The following is a 23,080-nucleotide window of genomic DNA, read 5'->3' on the forward strand; positions in this document are numbered from 1 at the left end:
CCTGTCCACCCCCCCAGTTCCCAGCACCAGGGCTACCCAGGGCCTGCATTCGCAGCTGTGCAGTCTGACCCTGCAGGGTGCTGCTCCTGCTGCCCCGGGCCTCCTGAAGGTGGGGCCTGAGGAGACCAGAGGCTTTGTTGTTGGTGTTGGGAGAGGCCCAAAATGGTGGCTTTGCTTCCTGTCTGGAGGCGGGTGAGCTCTGACCACGGAAAGAGGTCAGAAAGGGACTGGCTGGATTCAGTGATGTGAAGGCGACCGGCTCCAGGGAGGTGGGGAACAGACACACAGGCTGCGGTGGGGTCACCTTACCTGTCAGCGCACCTGCAACAGCAGCTCCCATCCTGCCTCGGGGTCAGCTGGGTGCCCCCCACAACAGACTGGCCGGGGGGACAGACAGAGAGAGGCTGTGATCCCCTCAGAGAGGCTCTCCCACCCCAGACCTCCCCACACCCCATGGTGTGCAGGACTTCCCAGTTCACCGAGGGCCAGAAGGCAGTCCCATTTGAGCCAGACTGCAGCCTGGCCGTGTGTGTGCGCGTGTGTGCATGTGTGAGAAAGCTGGGGTGGGGGCACTGGAAAAGGGGGGTCAGGTTGCCGGAGCCACAATCTGGACCAGAGCCATGATGGAACCGGATGCTACAGAGGTGCTCAGCCAGTGACCCCCATTGTCCAACCATAGCTCAGTTTCTCTTCAAGGAGAGAAGTGGGTGCTTCTTCCCTTCTCTCAGTCTGGTTCTGCCCACAGGTCTCTAAAAAGAGCTCTCTGACCTGCACCCCAAGGAAGGCAGTTGTGAAGGGTGGCAGGTGGCCGGCCTCAGAGCGCAAAGGAGTACTGGGCACTAGGGGCACGGGTGGGGGGTTGGGTGGTGACACCCTTGTCCCGATTCTTCTCAGTTGTGGCTGGACTTCGGCACTGCACCATCAGCCCCTGGGTCGCTGATATTTGCGAGGGAGGCTTTCCTGGTGCTGCAGCCTCTATGACAGTGACTCTGGCCCCGGTGGTGGACCCCAAGCAATCCTTCACTGGTGTTTAGAAACCTCCTTCCGCACTCTGGGTGGAGCCATGTTCCAGGCTCCACTCTCTGCCTCTCCCTGGAAGCCCAGATGTGCCCACAGGCAGCTTCCAGCCTCACAAGCTCATGGAGTCCCGGGGGTCCCGGCTGAGGCTGGCCAGATCCCTGCCACCCAAGATGTGGGGCTTAAGCCACGGAAGAACCACACCACCAGCAGTTACTCCGACAGCTACCTTGTGATAGCAGAGGACCGCATTCCGAGGACCAGCCCACACAGGAAAAACGTCACAAAGGAATACACACCAATAGGGCACTTAACAAACATTTATTGAGCACCTACTCTGCGCCAGGCCCTACACAGGACACTAGGAAAATGAAGTCAATGCAATCCAACCCTCGCCCAGAAGGAGCTCACAGTCTAGCGGGCCAAACCTTCAATCATAATTAACAGCTGCGAAGATGCATTTAGCTTCACAATTGTACAACGAGCTTTTCTGTAAGTTCTCCCAATTGTCAACACCCAACAACAGCCACGTTGTTTTAAAAGCACATTGGCATAAATGTAAACAGTCACACGACTCAAAAGACAGACAGCAACCACCTGCAATAATTCAATCTGTGGTTCAGAGCATTTCAGCATTACTTATTCCTTCCTATTCGGAAGGATCAAGTTCTGCCAATTTGCAGAAACGGGGGGAGAGACACAGGGGAGTTCCATGGCCCTCATGCACTGGTGGAGTGGCCTGAGACACCAGGGGTCCTGAATCCTTGCTCAGTTTTCCTCCCCTGGAAAAGGGCCCCTGACATCCTCGGACTCTTTCTCCCAAGCTCATCAGAGAGGGAGAAAGGGCCACATCCTACGAACCAATCACGCCTGGTTGGGCCCATGGGGGACAACAGCTCAGACAGCCACACAGCACAGCCTGCTCAGCCCAGACTCTTCCCGATTTCGGGACTGGCCTTCTGGTCAGTCTCAGAACCTGCTGGGCTCAGTGTTGTACAGGAACAACTGCCCTGCGAGTCCATCCCCCTCAGGATGCACAAGACCCATCAGAAGCAATGGAGCAGGCCAGGGGCAGAGGGTAGACGGCCCTATTTCTCCCACCCACCCCTGGATTCTATATGGGACAGTCAAGTTGGGGATCTGAGCGCTCTCTCTGCCTCTCTTGAGAGCCCCCATCACCACAGAGGAAAAACCACCCTATGCAGGTTTGGCTGGTGATGGCTGGTTTAGGAGGGAAGGGGTAAGGAATATGGGGAAGAGATCCAAAGTGGGTTATCTCCTGGTTCAGGGAACCGGAAAACCAGGCAAAGGCTCGCTGTGAGTAAGCGAAGGAGATGAAGGCTGACCACGAGGCTGAAAGGTTGGAGGCGGCCTGCCTGCCTTCCCGTCATGGGGTGGGGGAGGTGGGGGGGCAGGCATCGGTGCCCCTGCACGCTGGCCACAGCCAGGGCACACCAGAAAGATGACCTTAGGTCTCAGCTCCTCCCCGGATGCCCCAGTGTGGCCTGTCTCGGACGGAGGTTCACCAAGTCAGTCAGAAGGTATGTGTAAAAGGCGCTCCTGACCGCATCTGGAGGGCAGGGGTGAGGGGAGAGGCTGAGGCGCCCCTCTGACATGGCCTGCCCCCACCCCGCGCCAGCCTCTGGGGCCGCAGCTTTCTGGCCCACGCCCGGGGCCGCAGCTTTCTGGCCCACGCCCAGCACCCCTGTCAGCTCTCCTGCTTCTCAGGGTCGCTCTAGGGGGCTGGACAGCCTGCTAGCAAACCCCTCCCCGCAATGATGGCCCAGACGAACTCTCTTAATAAAAAAAAATAATTTATTGTCAACAAAGGAGATATATACAACAGGAAAAGAGGTGAACAGGACAGTGAGTGACCAGTCGGCCACCAGTGGGGATGGAGCGGGAAGAGGTAATGGAGGCCTCCTGCTCTGGGGGCCTGCGGGGGGGAGGAGAGGCGTCCCCCGAGGTAGTGGGGCTCAGTTCACGACCACCTCCTGTGTAAGGCACTGTGCCGAGGGAGAATGGGGGGCCAAGAGGGCGGGAGGAAGTCGGGAGACAGTAGAGGTCGGGGTCAGCAAAAGGATCGGGTGGGTGTTCTCCACAGGCCCAATGCCCTACCGCTCGACAGCCACTGGCGGCCCCCGGCCCGGCCTCATGCCTCGCCCCGAGTCACGGCAGATGCTACCCACCCTCCTCTCCTCCATCCTGCTCTGGCACCTGGTTCTACTCTCTCTCTCAGGTGGCCAAGCTGGGGGGCTCTGTGTGATAAGCCCAAGGGGGACACTGCCTTCTCCCTCCCTCCCTCCCACCCCAGAAAAGCAAGAACCTACAGGCCACTTCCCGCCTCTGGCTGTGCCCCGACAGCGCTGCTGGATTCCGACAGAGCTGCGGGCCAGTCTGGGGCGTCACCTGCTCCCACGCCCTTGGCGCCCTGGGGATGCTTGGACCAGTCTTGCAGGAGGCTGACTGCAGGGGGCTCCTCCAGTCGCACGCGGATGACCTGGAGATCCAGCGTCCCGCGAAGCCCTGGAGGGGGAGCTGGGCAGGGGTGAGGACAGAGAGCAGTCAGGGCTCTCCAGGCCATCGCCTCAGGGTGTTCCTAGAAGGTCTGGGTAAGTCACATCCCCCTTCCCAGGCCTTCCATTCCACAGCCCTGGACGGGCAGTCAGAGGGGAAGCCCAGGGACAGTGGGAGGCCTCGCTCCTGGTCCACCCCAGGACCAGCGCTGACCACAGAGGCATCACGCCTCCTGGGGCATCCGCCACCGGCCCTCCGCAGCCTTCCTCCTGTATTTCCCACACGGATGCTTGGTGCTGTCCTCTGCTCCCCTTACCCCTTTATCTTCAGCTGACTGTTTCACCTGAAACTTACTGGGCATCCTAGCCTGATGGGCTCTGCCCTGCGTGGGCAGAGGTGGTGGGATGGAGAACACCCCAAAGGAGACAGGGCTCTCACAAAAGAGCTCCCAGGTGAATATGCAGGGTGGAGGAGGGAGCACTGCACGGAGAGTCCTGGGGTGAACATCCAGCTCTGCTTTGCAAACCCGACCAGGCTCTTTATCTCCTGAGTCAGTACTGGCCACGCAGGGATCACGTGTCCACATTACCAGCATGGAGAAGCTACTCACAATGGGCAAAATCAGATCTCAAGATGGGAAAGCGGACTACTGACGGCCCTGTCAGGTACCAACCCCGCCCTGGGCATTGCATAAGCAGTTCCAAAAGTTACATCAAAAAGCAAACCCAGAAAACAGAAACCGGTGACAACTGTGAGGTGTCTGCATTAAACCCGTGGTTTTTGCCTTTACTGTTTCTAGAGACTTCGCGATTTGGCAGGGAAAACGGGTACAACTTTGCTATACCGTTTGCTGGGACGAACAGGACTCAATGGCTGCCACCGGGTTGTGCAACTGAACAGACTCTGCTTTGTGTTCACATGAGCTGGTTTGCCTTCCTGACACACACTATGAGGACAGGTGGGGCCCTCTCATTGGACTCCTTAATTCAATAACTTACTGGGCAACCACACTGTGCCCAACGCTAGTCTAGCTGCTGGGGGTTCCCCAGCACATGGGGCAGATCAAGTGGCCTTTCTGGAATTTATGTTCCAGCAGTGAGAGCCAATAAACAAGATAAACAAATTAAAAACGCAATGTGATATATACGGATGGAAGCAAAGTAAAAAAGCACACCAGAGTAGGGGACAGGATATCAGGGAGGATCTCACAGAGGTGACTGGAGCTGACCCGTGAGCAAAGTTGGGCAGGAAATGAGGAGTCCACGGTGTCTAGCTGGGGAACAGCATTCCTGGTGGGAGGAAGAGGACATGCGGATGCCCTGGTGAGCAGGAAAGGTGAGGACCACCAGTCCCATGAGGACTCTTGAGTTTTCTCTGGGATGTTACAGTGAGCGCTGGAGGGCTGAGCAGAGCAGTGATAGGATCCTACTTGTGTTTTCAGGGGGGCTTTGGCTGCTATAGGAGACTGACCGCAGCGGGCAATCATCAGAAGCCAGGAGACAGTCTAAGGAACCCTGGATGAAGGGAGCAGCAGTAGAGATAGTGAGTGAGTGTGAGTATGTGTGTGTATGTGTGTGTGTGTGTGTGTGTGTGTGTGTGTGAAACCTGAGCATCTTGGAGGTGGGGCTAACAGGATTTGCTGACAGACTGAAGTGGGGTCTGAGAGAGATAGATGACAACTCTGAGGCTTCGGTCCAAGCAAACTGAAGAACGTGGCAGCCAGCTTCCCGGGGAAGTGAAGCCCGGGGAGCGGGTAGTAAAGAGGCTGGGGTAGGGGAGGAGACTGCGGGTTCCATTCAAAAATGCTGTCAGAAACACAGAGTTTGGGGGATCTTTTATACAACCAACCAAACACATCAACTGCGCGCGAGAGAGGCTGGAGCCGAAGGGACAGGCCCGGGGCGGTGGGGAAGGTGGGCCCATGACAAGCTTCGAGCCTGGGATCACCCAGGGTGTGAGTACAGATCCTGACTCACGGTTGGGTCATTCATTCATTTGCCAAATACACAGACGGCACCCATTCTGGGCTGGGCACTGGGGATATTACTGTGAATGAAACAGGCAAACTTCCAGACCCAAGGAAGCATAATACTCTAGAAACAGGAAGTAGAACCACCATAGGATCCAACTTTTGAGAGCTGGAAGCGAACAGGCAAGAGAGGCAGGGGCAAGCCCCTCACGGTGCGGCCTGAGAGGCCAAGGGCAGAATGAGCCTCCAGGAAGGAGGGCGGGACAGGCTCCTGGTTTCTGCTGATCAGGAAAAACAGGGACTGAGAACTGACCACTGGGTCTAACTTTATGGAGGTCAGTGGCCATCTTGCCAAAAAAGACATGTAGGTGGTAAGCATGAGGTTGAATCTAATGGCTTCCAAAGACAGACTGGAGACTGTTGAGAAAAGCTTTTCAGCAAAGCTGGGGACAAATGTGACAGAGGCTATGATGGATGAGGGCTGAGAAGGGAGAAATAACACCTCTGTGTAAGCTGATGGGGAAGACCTGAAGCAAAGAACAGCTCAGGGTCCAACAGAGGAGACTTGATCCCTGGCACTTGCGGCAGGCTGGGCGCTGCATGGGCGAAACACACATGGGCTGCCCGAGGCTCAGTTTCCTCTTCTGTAAACCGGGGGCTCAGCACCCCGAGCCCAGAACCACCCCCACTTGCCTCCTGGCCCGGCCCAAATCCCTCTGCTCCCCCAGCTTCAGCCCCCTTCTCTTCCTCCACACTTGTGCATGTGTGTGCAAATGTGAGCACCACCTCTGGGGGTGGCTGGGACCCATCTCTCGTTTCTCACTAAGGCTCATCGGAGCAGAGACTCTGGAAATGTCACCACCAGAGTGACGAGTGAAGGCAGTTGCCATCCACTCATCTGTCGGTAAATCTTTTTTTTTTTTTTGGGTAAATCTTTTCCAAGGGCTTTCTTTGTGCATGCCCTGTTCCCGGTGCAGAGGGTACAGCAGTGAACAAAGCCTGCCACGCATGAAGCACACACACACACACTCTTCTTCTTGGTCCAGTCTCACACACACACTTTCTTCTCCTTGGTCCAGTCTCACACACACCCGTCTTCTCTTTGGTCCAGTCTCTCTCTCACTCCCACACTTTTTTCTCCTTGGTCCAGTCTCACACACACACACACACACACACACACACACACACATTCTTTTCCTTGGTCTAATCACACACACACACACTCACATTTTTCTCCTTGGTCCAGTCTCTCACACACACACACACACACACACACACACACACTTTTTCCTTGGTCTAATCACACACACACACACTCACATTTTTCTCCTTGGTCCAGTCACACACACACACACACACACACTTTCTTCTCCTTGGTCTAGTCACACACACACACACTTTCTATTTCTTGGTACACACACACACACTCTTCTTCTTGGTCCAGTCACATACACATTTTCTTCTCCTTGGTCCAGTCTCTCTCTCACACACACACACACACACACATACACTTTCTTCTCCTCGGTCCAGTCAGGAACACACTGGTCTAGCTGAGGTATCCTAAGCCAGGTCTCAAGGTCTTATTCTAATTAAACACCAGCAAGGATTTTCTCCACTACTTGCAAGTGGGCCCTCATGGCTCACCGCCTCTCCTGGCCTGGACACCCTCATCCTGTAAGGCCCCAGAATGTCCAGCAAGTCTTCCCTGATGGCTTCACACACATGTCCATCAGCTCAGCTGACCACAGTGACTTCCTGCCCACTCCCAACTTCTAAATCCTTGATTTTTAATTTTCTTTTTTAAAGTGGTACGATCTCTAGTCCAATAAGACCTTTGGAGAACTTCAAAAAATTAAACAACTCAAAGTAGAACATTCTGGTTGAAGCCTCACATGTTTCTGAGACATCTGAGCTTTGGGTTCTTAAAACCCAAAACCAGTCTACAGTCACTAGTCTGGAGGCCGTACTGTGCATAGAACCATCACGGGCACCCTGCTAGTCTGGATTTGCTGGCCTGGGCCCCTCAGAGGACCACTTGTGTCATTTCTCAGGGTGCTTCCTGGGTCAGGCTGCAGGCACACGCACCGCTGTGTCACTCACCATCTCCTGCGGTTTCTGGACTGTCCCCAACCTCTCCAGGTCCCTGCCGCTGTCAGGACATGGCTCAGCACCTCCCTCCCTTTCAAATCAGACGGCTGAACCCCGAAGTTTCAGGCTCTGCCCACTCACCCCAAAAGAACCTGAGACCTCAAGGATGCTCTTCGCAGCTACTGGTCACTCCAGACAGGTGGAGTTTGGGCACAGGGTACCCCAAGGCTTGAAATGAAGCCCCCGCCCTCTAGAATGAAACCAGAAGACCCACCAGCCAGTGGGAGAGGTCAGCTGTGTACAGCAGAGGTCCGCTGACATGAGGGGGACCAGGAAACACACAAGTCTAGGCAGAGTGCAGTCCTGGGAAGGCAGGACGCAAGGTGACTCACGCTGAGACCTGAGACAGTTAAAACCCCACGGGGGTGAGGCCCACCTTCAGACTGGAGACAGCAGAGCCCCTTTGGGTCAAAAATAAACAGACAGGAGTACACAGGCACCTATGTGCACGCAGAGCTTTGTGAGAGGTTGGACGGACATAAGCCAAATTTTTGACAGTGGTCACCACTGAGTGACGTGGGCTGAAGGGAAGTGAAGCTTTTTCTTTAAGCAAAAAGCACGCCTCCTTTTTGGGAGCCCTGCTCTGGGGAGCCTCCAGCACCCCGTGTGCTGTCTTTCTTGGAGCTTCAACTCCAAGTGCCCGTTTCAGGCGGGCCGGGATGCGGTACTCTGTGTATCACATTCACTCCTTCAAGAACCACTTTCTGCACCCTAGATGCTGCGAGCAGGGCCTGGCCGGGCGAGACAAAGAGAGAGGAACCAGGCGCCCTGCTGGAACACAGCCCAGTCTCATCTCAGTTCTGCTACTGCTGCATTAGGTGACTGTCCTAGCAAGAGTACCAGTCCCTCAGAGACGTCCACGTCCGAATCCCCAGGGCTGTGAGTATCGTTCGTTCACAGTGGGGGAAAATCAAGGCTACAGGAGGAACTGACGTTGCTCATCAACCAACTTTAAAATTCAATGGAGCCTTGGATGACCTAGGAGGGCTCAGTGTAATTACAAGGGTTCTTAAAGGGGAAAGAGGAGGTCGAAGAGCGAGAACCAAAGATGGCAGCCTAAGAAAGCCTGGGCACGGCTGGCTCTGAAGACGGAAGGCGAGCACAGCTGAGGAATACAAGCAGCCGCGAGAGGCTGCAAGAGGCAAGACTCCCTCTTTAGGAGTCAGAAAGGAGTTGGCCCTGCCGACACCCTGCCTGTAGCCCGCTGACACCTCCCGTACGAGGACTCTGGCCTCCTGAACTAAAAGGCAGTGTATCTATGTTGTTGTCAGCCACTGAGTTTGTGGTAATCTGTTACAGCAGCCACAGGAAGGGAACACATGGACGTGGAAAAGGAACCACCTCTCTGAGACTCAGCCATTCGGAAAAAGACACTTTTATAAGCGCCAAATGAGCTGCATATAAGTTTCTTAAAACCAGAGAACATGATATAAACCCAAGTGCCCACTGGTATTACCAGACACACCCTGAGCTGAGGGTCTGTGGCGCATTGACCTCCGTCTCCTGTTATCAGTCCCATTTAGGCCCCTGGTGGGCACCTCAGGCCCCAGCTGGAATCAACCGTGAGTGTGGTGATGGGTGTCAGGCTTTGGGGAACACTGGCCTAACTCAACCTAACAACCAGGATGCTCCCAAGAAGCGTGCCAAAACCTCAGCTCTCAGGCTGGCTGCTGTATTCAAATCCACCTGCCCTCAGCCCAGCTGCCCGGGGACCAGAGCGCCGGTCACCTCTGCCTGGGGCTCCACCCTGGGGACGTGGCCTTCCCAACCCTGCACACCTGCCACCCGCAGCTCAGGCGCTCACCTGGGGAGGGGCTTTCCGGCTGGAGACGACCTCCTTCGGCCCCTTTTCCCTCTTTGGGCAAGTCTCTGCGGTTTGAGGCCCTGAGCTGGGTGTGGGAGAAGAGCTGGAGGGCGAAGCCAGCCGGGAAGCTGCCATCCGTGAAGTGCCGGACCTCGGCCGGAGCAGCGAAGGTCTCCATGGGTGAGTCCGGCGAGGGGGGGTCTGAAGGAAGGACGGGATCAAACTGTGAGGCCACACTCCCAAGGCCCGCCTGGGTCTCGGCTGAGGGGCACGTGACCCCTGCCCCTCCCACCCCAGCTTTCCCCCTGGAGCCCACACCTTCCTCCCCTTCACCTGGGTCAGGGTCTGGGTCTAGGTCCAGGGTTTTGGTCATAGGTCTGCCTCTTTTCTTCCTGACCGGCTCCTCCCCAGAGGGCTCCTTGCATCTCTGACCACGGGGCTTCTTGCTTACTGGCTCTGGGACAGGGGCCGCTGCAAAAGATAAGACCTTTTTGAGGCCTGACTCCCGCAACTCCAGGGCTGCAGGGTACCTGTTGAGCAGCCTGTCTCCACCCAGCTGGCGGGGCTCATGATACCCTCACCCCAACTCAGCCTCGCTGGCTTTGGGATAACTGACCAGGAAGTTCCAGAGGGCGAAGTCCCCTGGGCCGGGTCCTTCTGGGGAGGGATTGGTTGTCCTCGGAGTCGAGGAGAACGACAATCTCTGCTGGCATCCTGGCAGGGTCCGGGTCGGAGTCCTGGCCTGAGTCTGAAGTGGGCAGATACCAATGATCAATCACGAGCTCCGACTCTCCCCTCTGCCCCCACCCCTGCCCCCACTACCTGAGTGGGGTGGGGACGGCTGCTCCGCTCGAAAGTCTTGCACAAGGGCCGCCCCCTCGCTCCAGGCCTCCAGGATGTTGCTCTTCTCGGAAGGGCTCAGGTCCAGGGTGTGAGGATGCTGCTCCAGGATGTGGGCGCGCGCCGTGTCTGCTGAGGGGGCCTGGATCTCGGCCCCACACACCATGCACAGTGCCCGCCCGCTGCCTCCCGGGCTGTTCCCCACCAGAAACTCCTGCTCCCAAGACACCTGCTGTCTGGGCTCCTCAGAGCTATCGTTGCCCGCCTCCAGGAGGCTGGGCCTGGGAGGTGGGATCTTTTCCTGCTGGGCCACTAAGGAGGAGAGGAGGGGGAAGGTGTTATCAGTAGAGGTACCCACACCAGCAAGAGAGAACAGGGTTCCCCAAGCCTGGCGGTGTGTGCAAGGAAGGACCTTTCCCATCTAGAGTCTCTTTTCTTCCCCCTCTGGAGCCCACAAGGCACCAGCCACAATAAAAGCAGCAGACATGCCACCACATCCCGCTAGCCCAACCTAGTCTCCGACCACAGGTCCAACAGGTTTTTCCATAGACTGCATTCCAGCATGGCTCTGGTCTGGGCACACTGTTCAGACCACCCCATCAGTCTGGCAAACTTCTTTCACGGCCCTACTCAAATTCTCGGCCCTGTGAAGCCTTTCCGATCACCCACCCCCGGCAATTGTATCCACATCTGACTTCTGACAGTGCTCACTTCCTCAAGGACAAGAACAGCAAACTTTGTCATCTTATTCTCCTGCAGGGCCTGGCATGCAGGGAGGAGATGCTCGATGAGCCTTGGGTCAGCGAAGGGCATCCAGGCCTGGTCCTCCACTCGTTGGGGCCCTGTCAAGGGGCCTCTCCCCCAAAGCCTTTGCAGCGGTGACCTTGTCCATCCCCAAGGGTGGACCCAGCACCTTCTCCCTGTGCACACGGGACCATGACATTTGACAGGGTGGGAACCGTTCTCAGCTTCGCAAAGGATGCAGGCTCAGATCCTCGTGAGCCTGGCATCTCAGAGCTTTTAATCCCTTGTGGGTGCACCTCTCTCCCACCTGAGAGGATGGGGCAATATACAAACAGGGGAGGTCCTAATACCTGGGGACTTCCTGGAAGAGGTGGCATCTGAAACAGGTCTGAGAACTGGCTTGGTCTCAGAAGGTTTAGCTCCAAGGCTGGGTGGTACCTCTCCCCCAGGTGACAGTAGCTGCAGTTCTTTCCCACCACTCCTCCAAAATAGCTTTGTCAAGGTCACCAATGCTACACCCAGCGGTCAGCACTTCAACTTCATCCCCTGGCAGATCACTTCTTTCATCTTGATTTTTGTCACCTGGTTTACAGGGCACCACCTTCTGTTGGTTCTTTTCTTACTTCATGGAGGCTCTTTTTCGGGCACCCGTGCCAGTTCCTTCTCTAGGAGAGAACCGTCTTCTCACCAAGGCCTGCCTGCCATTCCTGAGAAAGCGGCCATCAGCCCCACCTGAGCGTCCTGTTCCCCTCACTTCATCTCCTCCAGAGCACACAACGCTGCCTGACGACACACGTGCTTTTCTTGTTTCCTGTGTCTCCTCACTTCGCCGCTGGTCTGTGACAGCATCGATTTTTTGATCCTTCACACCTGTATCTCCAGCAACTGGCCCAGTGCCTGGCATGCTATGGCATTCAGCAATGTCTGGTAAGGATCGACTCAGTCTCCAAGCTCGAACCACGGGAGCATTCCACGACTCAGTCCTAGGACCCCTTCTGTGTCCACCTCCTTCCTCTGGCGGTCTTGCCCCAAAGCCTGCTTGCTGACAACTCCCATGTCTATACCTCTAGCCAGACACTCCCAGGAAATTTAGATCCATGTGTCTTATTTATCATTGGACCTCTGTGCTTCAATGTGCTTCTCAAACTTGTCTTGTTTAAACTGTAACCTCCTACAGGCCTGCCCCTCAGTCTTTCTGTCTCAGCAAATGGGAAGTCCATCCTTCCAGTCACTCAAGCCAAAAACCTTGAATTTGTGTTTTTCTTACCCCCGTGCACCAAACCTTTCAAGAAACTTGTTTCAGGATCTTCGCAATTGCTGTTCTCTCTGCCTAAAATGCCTTACCTCCAATTATCTACAGGATTCCATTCTTCACTTCCTTTGGTCTATGTTCAAAATTCACCTTATTAAGAAGACTTTCCCGACCACTTGCTACTCCAAATAAACCACTCTCACTCTTCTTGATTCAGTGTTCTCTGAACTACTAGTCACCATCTAACAAGCTATACATTTATTTATATTCATCTATCTCTGGTCATTAGCATATACACACAAATTCCAGAAGAGCACGGTTTCGACTTTGTTTACACTAATTAGCATGCCCAGCCTAAAACAATGCTTGACATGTAAGTGTGGTGCTCAGTCGTGTCTGACCCTTTGTGACCCCATGGACTGCAGCCTGCCAGGCTCCTCTGTCCATGGGATTTCCCAAGCAAGAATACTGGAGTGGGTTGCCATTTCCTGCTCCAGGGGATCTTCCTAACCCAATGATCAGACCCACATCTCTGCATCTCCTGCACTGGCAAGCGGGTTCTTCACCACTGCACCACCTGGGAAGCCCTGACATATAAGAGGTGCCCCAAATACTTGTTGCATGAACCCACTTCCCTGGTGAAGAAGGATGTTTTCGCAGTTGTTGAGATGGTTAACTGAGACAGTCTGCCACTGAGCACTCAATAAATGCTAGCAAAGGTAGGGAGAGAACCTCTTTCAGATGGAAAAAGCTTTATTTCCCTCATTTTAAAGCCCTCCAAAAAGGAAGAGAGGCGGTGTAGGGAGACGTCAGTATGTTCTGCTGAAGCTAAATGAATGGCCTTGCTCTCAAGCTTTTGGGTATTGTCCCCACTAAGAGAGGAGGTATCCAGGAATGCAAAGATCTGCATTTTCATGAATAGTATGTCTTCCATGAAGGTGGCCTTTTGTTTCCTTAGGGCCCTCAACATCCTGAGGGCTGGAAAAATCGGTGGAGGAGGAAGGGAAAGTGAGTGCTTACACATTGATCTTCAAATCCCATCTCAAGGCCCATCTCCCTCTAGAGTGGCCAAGGGCTCCTGTAGCAAACATTTCTTTAATAAAACTGTGTGCCGTAAGCAATCCTTTTCACCCCTCTAGCGCCAGAATCTGACACCTGTGGCTTATGCGTGTACAAGGCCTGGGAATGGTGGCGGGGAAGCGCAGGAAAGCTTTAGGGTTGGAGCGCCCTTAAAACCCACCTCTCGGCGGGCTACACCGGCGCCTGCCTCCACCCACCGAGTCACTCCGAACCCCGAGGGGAAGGGCCCCGGCCTCCGGCCTGGAGGCCTTGACGCCCCTCGGCCTAGAACACAGCCTGGCCCCTGGGCCTGCCTCTGCCTTCCCGGGCGTGGGACCCGCCATCGTCACCTCGAAGCCGTCGTGCTGGGCCCGGGCGAGGGGGCGCTCGGGCACCGGAAGATCCGGAGCGCGCCGGGCGTGGATCGAAGGCTCCAGACCCCGGGCAGGGGTGGGGGAGGGGGAGTTCGGGGAGGCCTGAGATTCCAAACCCTGGTGTGGGGGTGGAGCAAAAGCGCGCCAGGGCCTCAGACTCTGTGAGGAAGGGGGCGCCCGGGCCTCAGGCTGGAGTCGGGTGTGGGCGGTTGGGCACCAGACTGGAGGTGGGGGAGGGGTACCCGGACCCCGGACTGAGGAGGGGACGCCGAGCCCGGACCGTGACGCCGAAGTGGGATCCCCTCCCCTCCTCACCTCTGAGCATCGGCTCGGGCCGCGGAATTACGGCCACCACCATGGCCTCCTCGTCATCCTCCCCTTCCTCGCATTTGAGCGTCACCTCGAAGCAGTCGAGCGCGGCGCCCTCGGCCTTCAGAGCCATGGCGCGGCCCGGGGGGTGGGGTGGGGTGGGATCTTGGTGACCGGACGCCGAGGACGGGCGCGCAGGCCTGGGCGCCGAGGGCGGCTGCCACTTCGCGCCCCGCGCAGTCCCCTCCCCGCCGCCCGCCGCTCGCCGGCCCAGCCTGCGGACGGGCGCGTCTGGGCCTCCCTAAGACTTAGACCGTCAAGACCCCGGGGTGGGGGGGGGGGGAGGGCTCAATCCGGGGCCCCAGCCCCCCGCCGCTCCCTTTTATGGAGGCTCATTGTCGGCGCCCGCCCGGCCGGCCCGCCGGGCCCCGCCCCCGACTCCGCGCGGCCAATCGCGTGTGGCCCCGCCCCGGGCACGCGGCTCCGTTAGAATCCCGGGGACCCGCCAGGGGCGGGCAGGGCCGCGGGCTTCCGGCTGCCCCAGCGCGCAGAGGTGGGGGTCGCTGGCCCGCGGGAGAGGACCCTGAGCTCCTCCCGGCCGGGAGCGTCCGGAGCCGGCCAGCCGGGCCTGACGGGTCTCCCGCCATTTGCGACGCCGAACCGGCACGCTGCCTGCACGTAGGGCGCTACCAGGCGCCCCAGGGTTTTGATCGAGCCCGACTCAAGCTTTTACCTGAACGAGCCCTCCTCCGCCAGAAGATGCCCCCGGGCGAGGGAAGAACCGGTAGGGGAGCGAAAAGGGCTTTGGCGTGGGAAGAGTGGAGACTGAATTCCTTAGGATTTGCCAGCTCTGGGACCTTGGGTACGTTATCTGTTTTCTTAGACTATTTCATCCTTTATTTAAAAAAAAAACAAAAAACATTGTGGAGGCTTCTGGACAAGGATGAAGATGCCAAGTGGAGTGTTGTGAGCGCGCGTCCACCGGCCGAGGATTGTGATTTCCATATTTTAAACGCGAGTCCAGACATCGTGCTCCTCCCCACTAAGGTCACTCGGAAGCCCTTGAGAGCCCCGGACCAGAGTCCAGTTGCCATGACGCTGCTGCATCATGATTCCGGTCTGGCTGAGCTCTGACCTCTGCGACAGAGAATGGGCATCTCCGTCTACTGTAGAAGCCCTCAGGAGAATTCAGTGGAGGACATCCCTGACACTGAAAAATCTCTCATAAAATGCCACTGTACCAGATCAGAATAAAGGTATTACTAAGTGTGTTTACCCTAATTCTATCTTAAGGTTGTTCGCTCCCTTTGCTGCAGACCCCTTCCTTGCCTTTCTGCTCAGCTCTGTATTGCCCTGCAGGGTGCAGTTTCTCTGGCTTCCAGGACAGCTGCCTTCATTCAGCCTTGGGTTTGGCGAAACGGAGACAGAGGCAGGAGACTGGAAGGTAGGAGGCAGGAAAAAGCCAGGTTATTTCTCTTGCCCGTGGTTCCAACTTCTCAAAGATGACCCTCTCCCCGACTCTCCACCCCCTCCGTTTGTCCCTCCAGTTTAGGAGTGTGGGCAGCTTGTTTTTGCTAATCTTTGGGTCGCCTCATCGTCCCCTGTTGGGTTTCTCAGCCCTTCTGTCACCCCTGTCATTGTGTCACCAATACGGGGTGCTGGATTTTCTGGTTTACATACTTAAAGTGGTTCCTGTTTGCCTGCTTGGACCTTGAGTGATACACCCAATGTTATACCAGGCACTTTGTGGACATTATTTCTTAGACCTCACAAGTCTTATGTGGTAGATTGTATTGTTCCCATTTTACCTAGCAGGAATTTGAGCTTTACAGGGTTTTATTACTTGCCCAAGTTAATCAGCACGAATCCTATTTCATCAAATCTAGCATGAGCATTTCCCCCTGCATTTTAACATCTTACAGTGGGGGTACTTTTTTCTCTAATGGACACCAGTGTGAAGTTTTAGGGCTATCAAGAAAGTATAAGATGGCCCTTCTGATATTCGGATAGTGATGATTCCAGCAGAACATAAACCATTGCTATTTTAAGAAGAAGAGGAAGAAACAGGCCCCAAACGGAGCCATTTGCCCTCAGGACAGCAAATCAAGGCTTACTTGCAGTTTCATCCTTTCCCAGGAATGTGATCTATAAATAGAAAATCTGAAATTTGCTGATCAGTACTAGTCAGGTAATCTGCATAAAAGACCCCTTCTGTCCCCTTTCCCCTGAAAAGAAGATAACCTAGACTGGAAAAGTTCTCTCTTTGCTAATAATTTCCCCACTCACCCCTCCTTCCTTTTGTAAGACCCTTCCTTTTTGTACAGTTCCTTGGAGCACTTTTCTGTTCCCTAGATGGGATGCTGAATCATTAGATAAAGCCAATTATTCAAATTTACTCAGTTGAGTTTTGTTATTTATCAGTGCTTACAATGAGACATGCTTAGATGCTCACATGTGGCCACTTTGTGACCACAAAAATGACTTGGCCTTTCTCTGAGTGATTGGTGGTGGTTTTTTTTTTTTGGTTTGGTTTGGTTTGTTTTGTTTTTGCCACACCACGTGGCTTGTGGGATGTTCCCCAGCTAGGGATTGAACCCCGGGCCCCAAGAATCCTAACCTCTAGGCCACCAGGGAATTCCCAATTGGTGCTTCTTTACCGAAGATACAAATCTAGCCCTGTTTGAATCTTCCTGCCTCCTAGGTAAGCATTGTAAAGATACCCAGTCTCTGAATTGCCCCTGCTTCTTGATAGCCTTCAATCCAGACCTTGTCCCCACTTCCCTAATTCCTCCACAGAACCAGGGGAAAAAGCCCACATTTAAGGACACACACACGGTGTTCTCAGGGTAAGCTCTCCTAACTGCCTGCAAGTTAAATAAACCTGACTTTTTGACTACAGGTGTGTTTCTGGTGGTCTTTGGTCAGGACTTTGACAACCTTAACCAATTTATTTTGCTTACATTTTCCATTTTTATACATATAAAGAGTGATACATGATAAAAATCTATGCCACCATGTCAGTCTCAAAGAGCTCTTTAAATAACTATACAATTCCAACAGGTAAGAAATCATTGTGTCAGAACTTGGCAGCATTTTTTTTTTTTAGGGTTGCCTAAAATCAGAAGCCCACCAGGCTCCCCCGTCCCTGGGATTCTCCAGGGAAGAACACTGAAATGGGTTGCCATTTCCTTCTCCAATGCATGCAAGTGAAAAGTGAAAGGGAAGTCGCTCAGTCGTGTCCGACTTGTAGTGACCCCATGGACTGCAGCCCACCAGGCTCCTCTGTCCATGGGATTTTCCAGGCAAGAGTACTGGAGTGGGGTGCCATTGCCTTCTCCGAAAATAATGGTTCATCTTAATTCTTGTGCTCTATTGAGTGAAATCCAGTCAGTTGCAAAAGCAGGACTCAACTCCTGTTCTGCCCATTCTACCCATCCACTGGCCTTGCTCTATCCTCTACAGCACCACGCTACCTCACTGGGAACTTTAGTTGTTAAATGAAAGGGTAGATATTATTAGCTCCAATACATGCATACAAAGAAACTGAATCCAGGAGAAATAAGTCACTGGAGATCAAACAGCTTGCAAGTCACAGAGCGATTCTGACTGCAAAGCCAGGGCTCTTTTCCATCATACCTACTGCTGAGGGAGCCCTCCCTGCACAGAGCATCCCAGGGGAAACTCCAGGACCAGCTTAAATGAAGCTGTTACCAGCTCCCATCTGTCGGACACGTAGTCCGTGCTGAGTCCTTTTTGAAGGAATTGGGACTTTTAAGTGCTGAGCTGGCCTGTGTGGAGGAGACAGGGTAGAGATTTACTAGGCATGTATGTCTGCAACTCATGAATTTGGCCTTGGATTATGAGATTCCTAGAGCAGGGGAAGGTCAGACTGGAGATTAGAGACATGGAAACAGTGGCCTCTGTCCCAGTAGTTAGCTGTTCCAGGCCATTCCCCACGTCATCCCAGAGCTGGAGGCCCACGCTGGGATGAAGCCTTGACTTTTTTTTTTTTTTTAACTTTTTAAAAAGATTTAAGTATAGTTAATTTACAATGTTGTGTTTGCTTCGGGTGTACAGCAAAGTGATTCAGTTATGTTGTTTACTCACGAAGTCCTGTCCGACTCTTTTGTGACCCCACGGACTGTAGCCTGCTACACTCCTCTGTCTCTGGAATTCTCCAGGCAAGAATACTGGAGTGGGTTGCCATGTCCTCCTCCAGGGGATCTTCCTGACCCAGGGATCAAACCCATGTCTCCTGGAAGTCTCCTGCATTGCAGGTGGATTTTTTACCACTGAGCCACCTGGGAAGCCCCAATTCAGTTTTTTATATATATATATAGCTTTTTCAAATATACTATTCCATTTGCATATATACTTTTTCAGATTCTTTTCCATGATAGGTTACTGTAAGACATTGAATAGAAGCATATCCTTTTGATCCAGCTCTTACTGTTGGCATTTGGGGCCTTGGTGATGAGAGGGGACAAGAAGTGGGCTGCTGTGGGAAATAAAGCCAGCCAGAGCTCTAAGTGAAGAGAGGGCTGTTTGAAGGCTAAGAGTGGGTGTGTGGGGCTGCACTTTAACTTACTTGGCATTCTGTACTCATAGCAACACTTCTATTGTGAAACTTGTGCTCTAATCACTTGTCAGCATCTTCCAGTTTCTTGGTCTGTGGGTTGCCAGAGGGCAGGTCCATTTCTCATCCATCTTTCTAGTTCCAGCCCTGGCCCAGGAGCTGTGGTGTTAGCACCAGCTTGGTGTCTATACTGCAAGGGTCTTGTTCAAACAAAATGGGCAGGAGGCAGGGTAGGGGCGTCGGGGAGCGGCTTCCCTGGTGGCTCAGTGGAAAAGAATCCACCTGCCAATGCAGGAGACACGAGTTTGATCCTAGCCCGGGAACTAAGCCCACGCACTGCAACTACCGAGCCTGTGCTGTAGAGCCCAGGAGCTGCAATGGCTGAACCCTCGAGCTGCAGCTACTGAGGCTGGACGCCCTAGAGCCTGTGCTCAGCAACAAGAGATGCTACTGCAATGAGAACCCTGAGCACTGCAACTGGAGAGTAGGCCCCGCTCATCACAACTAGAGAAAAGCCCAGGCAGCAAGGAACACCTAGCACAGGCAAATAAGGCAATAAACAGAAACCAAAATGGGGGATCTATTGGCTCATGGAATTCAGGGAAGGGTTGAACACTCGATCGTGCAAAGGGCAGGGAGACAGGCTGGATGTGAACACCATCAGTCCATCTTTCCATTCCTGGTCTCTGCCTTTTTCTGTGCATCAGCCTTATTCTCTCCTTGTAGATGGCTTTTTCCCACATAGCAGGAGATTTCCCACCATTTCCCGTCTACTAGCTTCTGTGCTTAGTCGCTCAGTCATGTCCGACTCTTTGCAACCCTATGCACTGTAGCCAGGCACCTCTGTCCATGGGGATTCTCCAGGCAAGAATACTGGAGAGGGTTGCTATGCCCTCCTCCAGGGGATCTTCCCAACCTGGGGATTGAACCCAGCTCTCCCACGTTGCAGGTGGTCTCTTTACAGTCTGAGCCACCAGGAACTGGGTATGTTTCAAACCTTGTTTCTCCTCCACTGCCCACGTGCGCCTCGGGTGCCAGGCACTATAGAACACACTCCTATCAGCAGATGACTTCTGATCCTGCACTTTGGTGTCACAAAGTGAGCTGAATCTGCTTAGTGAGCATTCGGAGAATTTCTGGAAGCCATGCCCACTCAGGACTGTTCTTAGTAACTAGACAGGGAAGTGGCTATGAACGATACACATCTATAGCAGTGTATTTATACAACTCCTCCCACTGATCTACTACACAGCTGCTGAACTCAACAGTCAGAACGGCCAATGGCCATCCCTCCTCCACTTGATGTGAGGGGAAGAATGGTGGAAAAGGCGGCAGAAAAACTCAGCCAGGGACTTCCTGGTGGTCCAGGGGTTAAGAATCCGCCTTGCAATGCAGGAGACACAGGTTTGATCCCTGGTCAGGGAACTAAGATCCACATGCCAAAGGACAACTAGAGAGTCTGGCACAGATCCCACGTGACTCAACGAAGGTTCCCCGTGCCGCAACTAAGACCTGATGCAGCCAAATAAATACATAAAGATTAAAAAACAAATAGCCAATTGAACGCAACAGGAATTTTGGGAATAAATTAATATAATAGTAAAATACTAAAAATCACAACAGCCAGTAACAGGAATTGGCTAATTAAATGGTGGTGTGATAGCACCACGAAGAGCAAATTTCTAGACTGTAACAACATAGAAAAGCATTTGTGGAATAATGTTAAGTGTGCAAACCCACAAACATACACAGAAAAGCATTTGTGGAATAATGTTAAGTGTGCAAACCCACAAACATACACAGATATTCCTTGACTTACAGGTTTATTCCCATAAACCTACCATAAGTTTGAAATCGTACAACTCAGATTGTCTTTTAATCTGAGTCTTTTAATTGAGATAACACACCTGATCTCAGGACTTAATGAAGCTCAGGTTGCTCATGTCTCATCACAGAAAGAATTCAGTGAGAGACAAAGCGATTTATTAAGAAGTGGACTTATTTAGAGAGATACACATTCCATAGACAGAATGCAGTCTGTCTCAAAAGGCAAGAACGACCTTGGGAGAAACACACTCCACAGACAAGAGCGTGGGCTATCTCAAAAGGCGAGAGGCCCCCAAATACAATGTGCTTAGTTTTTACGGGCTGCATAATTTCATAGGCTAAGAAACGGGAGGATTATTCTGGCTATTTTAGGAAGGGGATAGAGATTGCCAGGGACTGGGCCATCACCCACTTTTTGGCCTTTTATGGTTAGCCTCTGAACTGTCCTGGGTGTGTCATTTGAGGCTCAAGGTCTACTGGAAGTCAACTTGTCTGCCATCTTGGACCTCGCTGGTTCTAACCAGTTTTTGTCATGTCCTATGGCCATGTCAAGAGCCTCCCCAGTGGCTCAGAGGTAAAGAATCCACCTGCAATGCAGGACACTTGCAGGAAATGCAGGTTCGATTCCTGGCAGGAGAAGATTCCCTGGATAAGGAAATGGCAACCCATTCCAATATTCTTGCCTGGGAAATCCCATGGACAGAGGAGCCTGGTGGGCTACAGTCCATGGGGTTGCAAGAGTTGGACACAATTTAGCGACTGAACAACAACTATTTTCTAACAAAGTGTTGAATATCTCATATAATTTATTGAATACTGTACTGAGAGTGAAAAACAGAGTGGTTGTCTGTGTGCAGGATGGTTGGAAGTGTGTCAGTTTTTTACCCTTGTGATCACATGACTGACTGGGAGCGGTGGCTGCCGCTGCCCAGCATCATGACAGAGGCTGCATATTGCTAGTCTGGGAAAAGATCAAAAGTCAAAACTCAAAGTATGGTTTCTACTGAATGCATATTGTTTTCCAACCATCATAAAGTTGAACATCTTCACTCAAACCATTGTGAGCTGGGGACCACCTGTACACTACAATTACATGCGTGTGTACTAAGTCTTGCTTCAGTCGTGTTTGACTTTTTGTGACCCTATGGACCATAGCCAGCCAGGCTCCTCTGTCCATGGGATTCTCCAGGCAAGAATACTGGAGTGGGTTGCCATGCCCTCCTCCAGGGGATCTTCCTGACCCAGGGATTGAACCAGCTTCTCTTACATCTGCATTGGCAGGCAGGTTCTTTACCACTAATGCTACCTGGGAAGTCCACATACTATGATTATGTTGAAGCAAAACATTGAATAACATTAATAAAGATTGGAGGTAAACCTGAGACATGGAAATAAATCTGTTATGATGGCAGAATTATTGGTGAGGAAATATATAAACATTCAAAATATGTAAGTACCATGAAATTCACACGAACATTAAAAATAGCAGTGATAAAAAATAGCGGTGATATACATTTTTATATAAAAAGGTATTCATGAAATTTTAACTGACAATTGCAACACAGTGTACATCATAATTATGTTAAAACATCAGTGTGATCATGTATATGTAAGAAATTGTATAAAAATAAACACTGTTAACATTGGTTAAGCCTGAATGATGGGATTATAGTTTTTATATTTTAAAGTTTTCTGAACTGATTTACTTTTGTAATCAGAATTTAAAATATAGTCACTTCTATTAAAGAAAAAAGACTTCCAATGCAGCAGATATTAGACAAATGTCTCATAATGTAGGAACGAAAAGAATTTGGCCCAGTAACTGTGGTAGATTGGCTTATTTCCAACTATTCCACTCCCCCTATAATAAGATTACAGGCCTAGCCCCTGTGCCTGGAGACTTTTTAGTGCCTCTCATTAGGCAGTGAATATTCACCCATTCCACTGACTTGGAGCTTGGCAGAGGGACTTCCCTTGGCCAATGAAATGTGAGCAGGTATGAGATAATCTATATTCTAGCTGAGGATTCCTGCATTTGTGTGTGGCATGCCTTGGCCTTTTCTGCCTGTGCCACCCAGCATGAGAAGAGCATGCCCCAGGGAAATGCTGCGTCTCCAGCCTGGGTCCTAGAATGGGAGACACCCAGTCCAGTTGAGCACAGCTGGCCTGGTAGAGGCACAGGTGACCCAAAGACCTGTGAGCGAGAAATGAGTGTTTGCTTTTCTAAACAACTGCATTTTGGGGTTGTTCGTTACACACCCTTGCCACAGCAAGAAGCTGACTAATACTCCACACCTTGCCTTTTCTCCCCAAGCCGCTTGTTCTTTTTTGAATAAAATTTTATATGGCTGAGAGTGGCAATAGGGGGAACAACCATCTTGGTTTTCCTGAACGATTGAGGGGTTTCCTAGGACATGGGACTTTCAGATTTTCAAAAACAGCTTTATTGAGATATAATTTACATCCCATACAATTCACTCATTTACAGTGTACAGTTCAATGTTTTTTAGTATAGTCACAGAGGTGTACAACCATCACAAAAATCTAACTTGAGAACATTTTTGTCCCTCCTCCTAAAAGAAGTTCCAGGCTCATCTGCAGTCACTCCCTATTGTTCCCCTCCCGTCCCACAGCAACCACTAAT

The 23,080-nt window shown here is 52.6% G+C and overlaps 1 protein-coding gene across 1 annotated transcript; it reads right to left on the reverse strand.

Moving 5' to 3' along the window:
• Window positions 1-2,812: 2,812 nt before the first annotated feature.
• Window positions 2,813-14,376, reverse strand: SPINDOC (spindlin interactor and repressor of chromatin binding). Its single transcript, XM_005894155.2, has 6 exons — window positions 14,040-14,376; window positions 10,278-10,607; window positions 10,072-10,203; window positions 9,789-9,926; window positions 9,456-9,656; window positions 2,813-3,555 (listed from the first exon to the last, which is right to left on the reverse strand). The coding sequence occupies exons 1-6, from the start codon at window positions 14,164-14,166 to the stop codon at window positions 3,344-3,346; spliced, it is 1,140 nt and encodes a 379-aa protein (XP_005894217.2). The 5' UTR covers window positions 14,167-14,376; the 3' UTR covers window positions 2,813-3,343.
• Window positions 14,377-23,080: the final 8,704 nt, after the last annotated feature.

The sequence above is a fragment of the Bos mutus genome, chromosome 22, assembly GCF_027580195.1.
Source record: "Bos mutus isolate GX-2022 chromosome 22, NWIPB_WYAK_1.1, whole genome shotgun sequence".
NCBI classification, from domain to species: domain Eukaryota; kingdom Metazoa; phylum Chordata; class Mammalia; order Artiodactyla; family Bovidae; genus Bos; species Bos mutus.

Coding starts and splice junctions, on each gene's coding strand:
- SPINDOC (XM_005894155.2), bottom strand. CDS start 14,166: ATGGCTCTGAAGGCCGAGGGCGCCGCGCTCGACTGCTTCGAGGTGACG. Junction 10,204..10,277: donor GCCGTCCCCACCCCACTCAG/GTAGTGGGGGCA, acceptor TGCCCACTTCAG/ACTCAGGCCAGGACTCCGAC. Junction 3,556..9,455: donor GCCGGAAAGCCCCTCCCCAG/GTGAGCGCCTGA, acceptor ACCCCTGCCCAG/CTCCCCCTCCAGGGCTTCGC.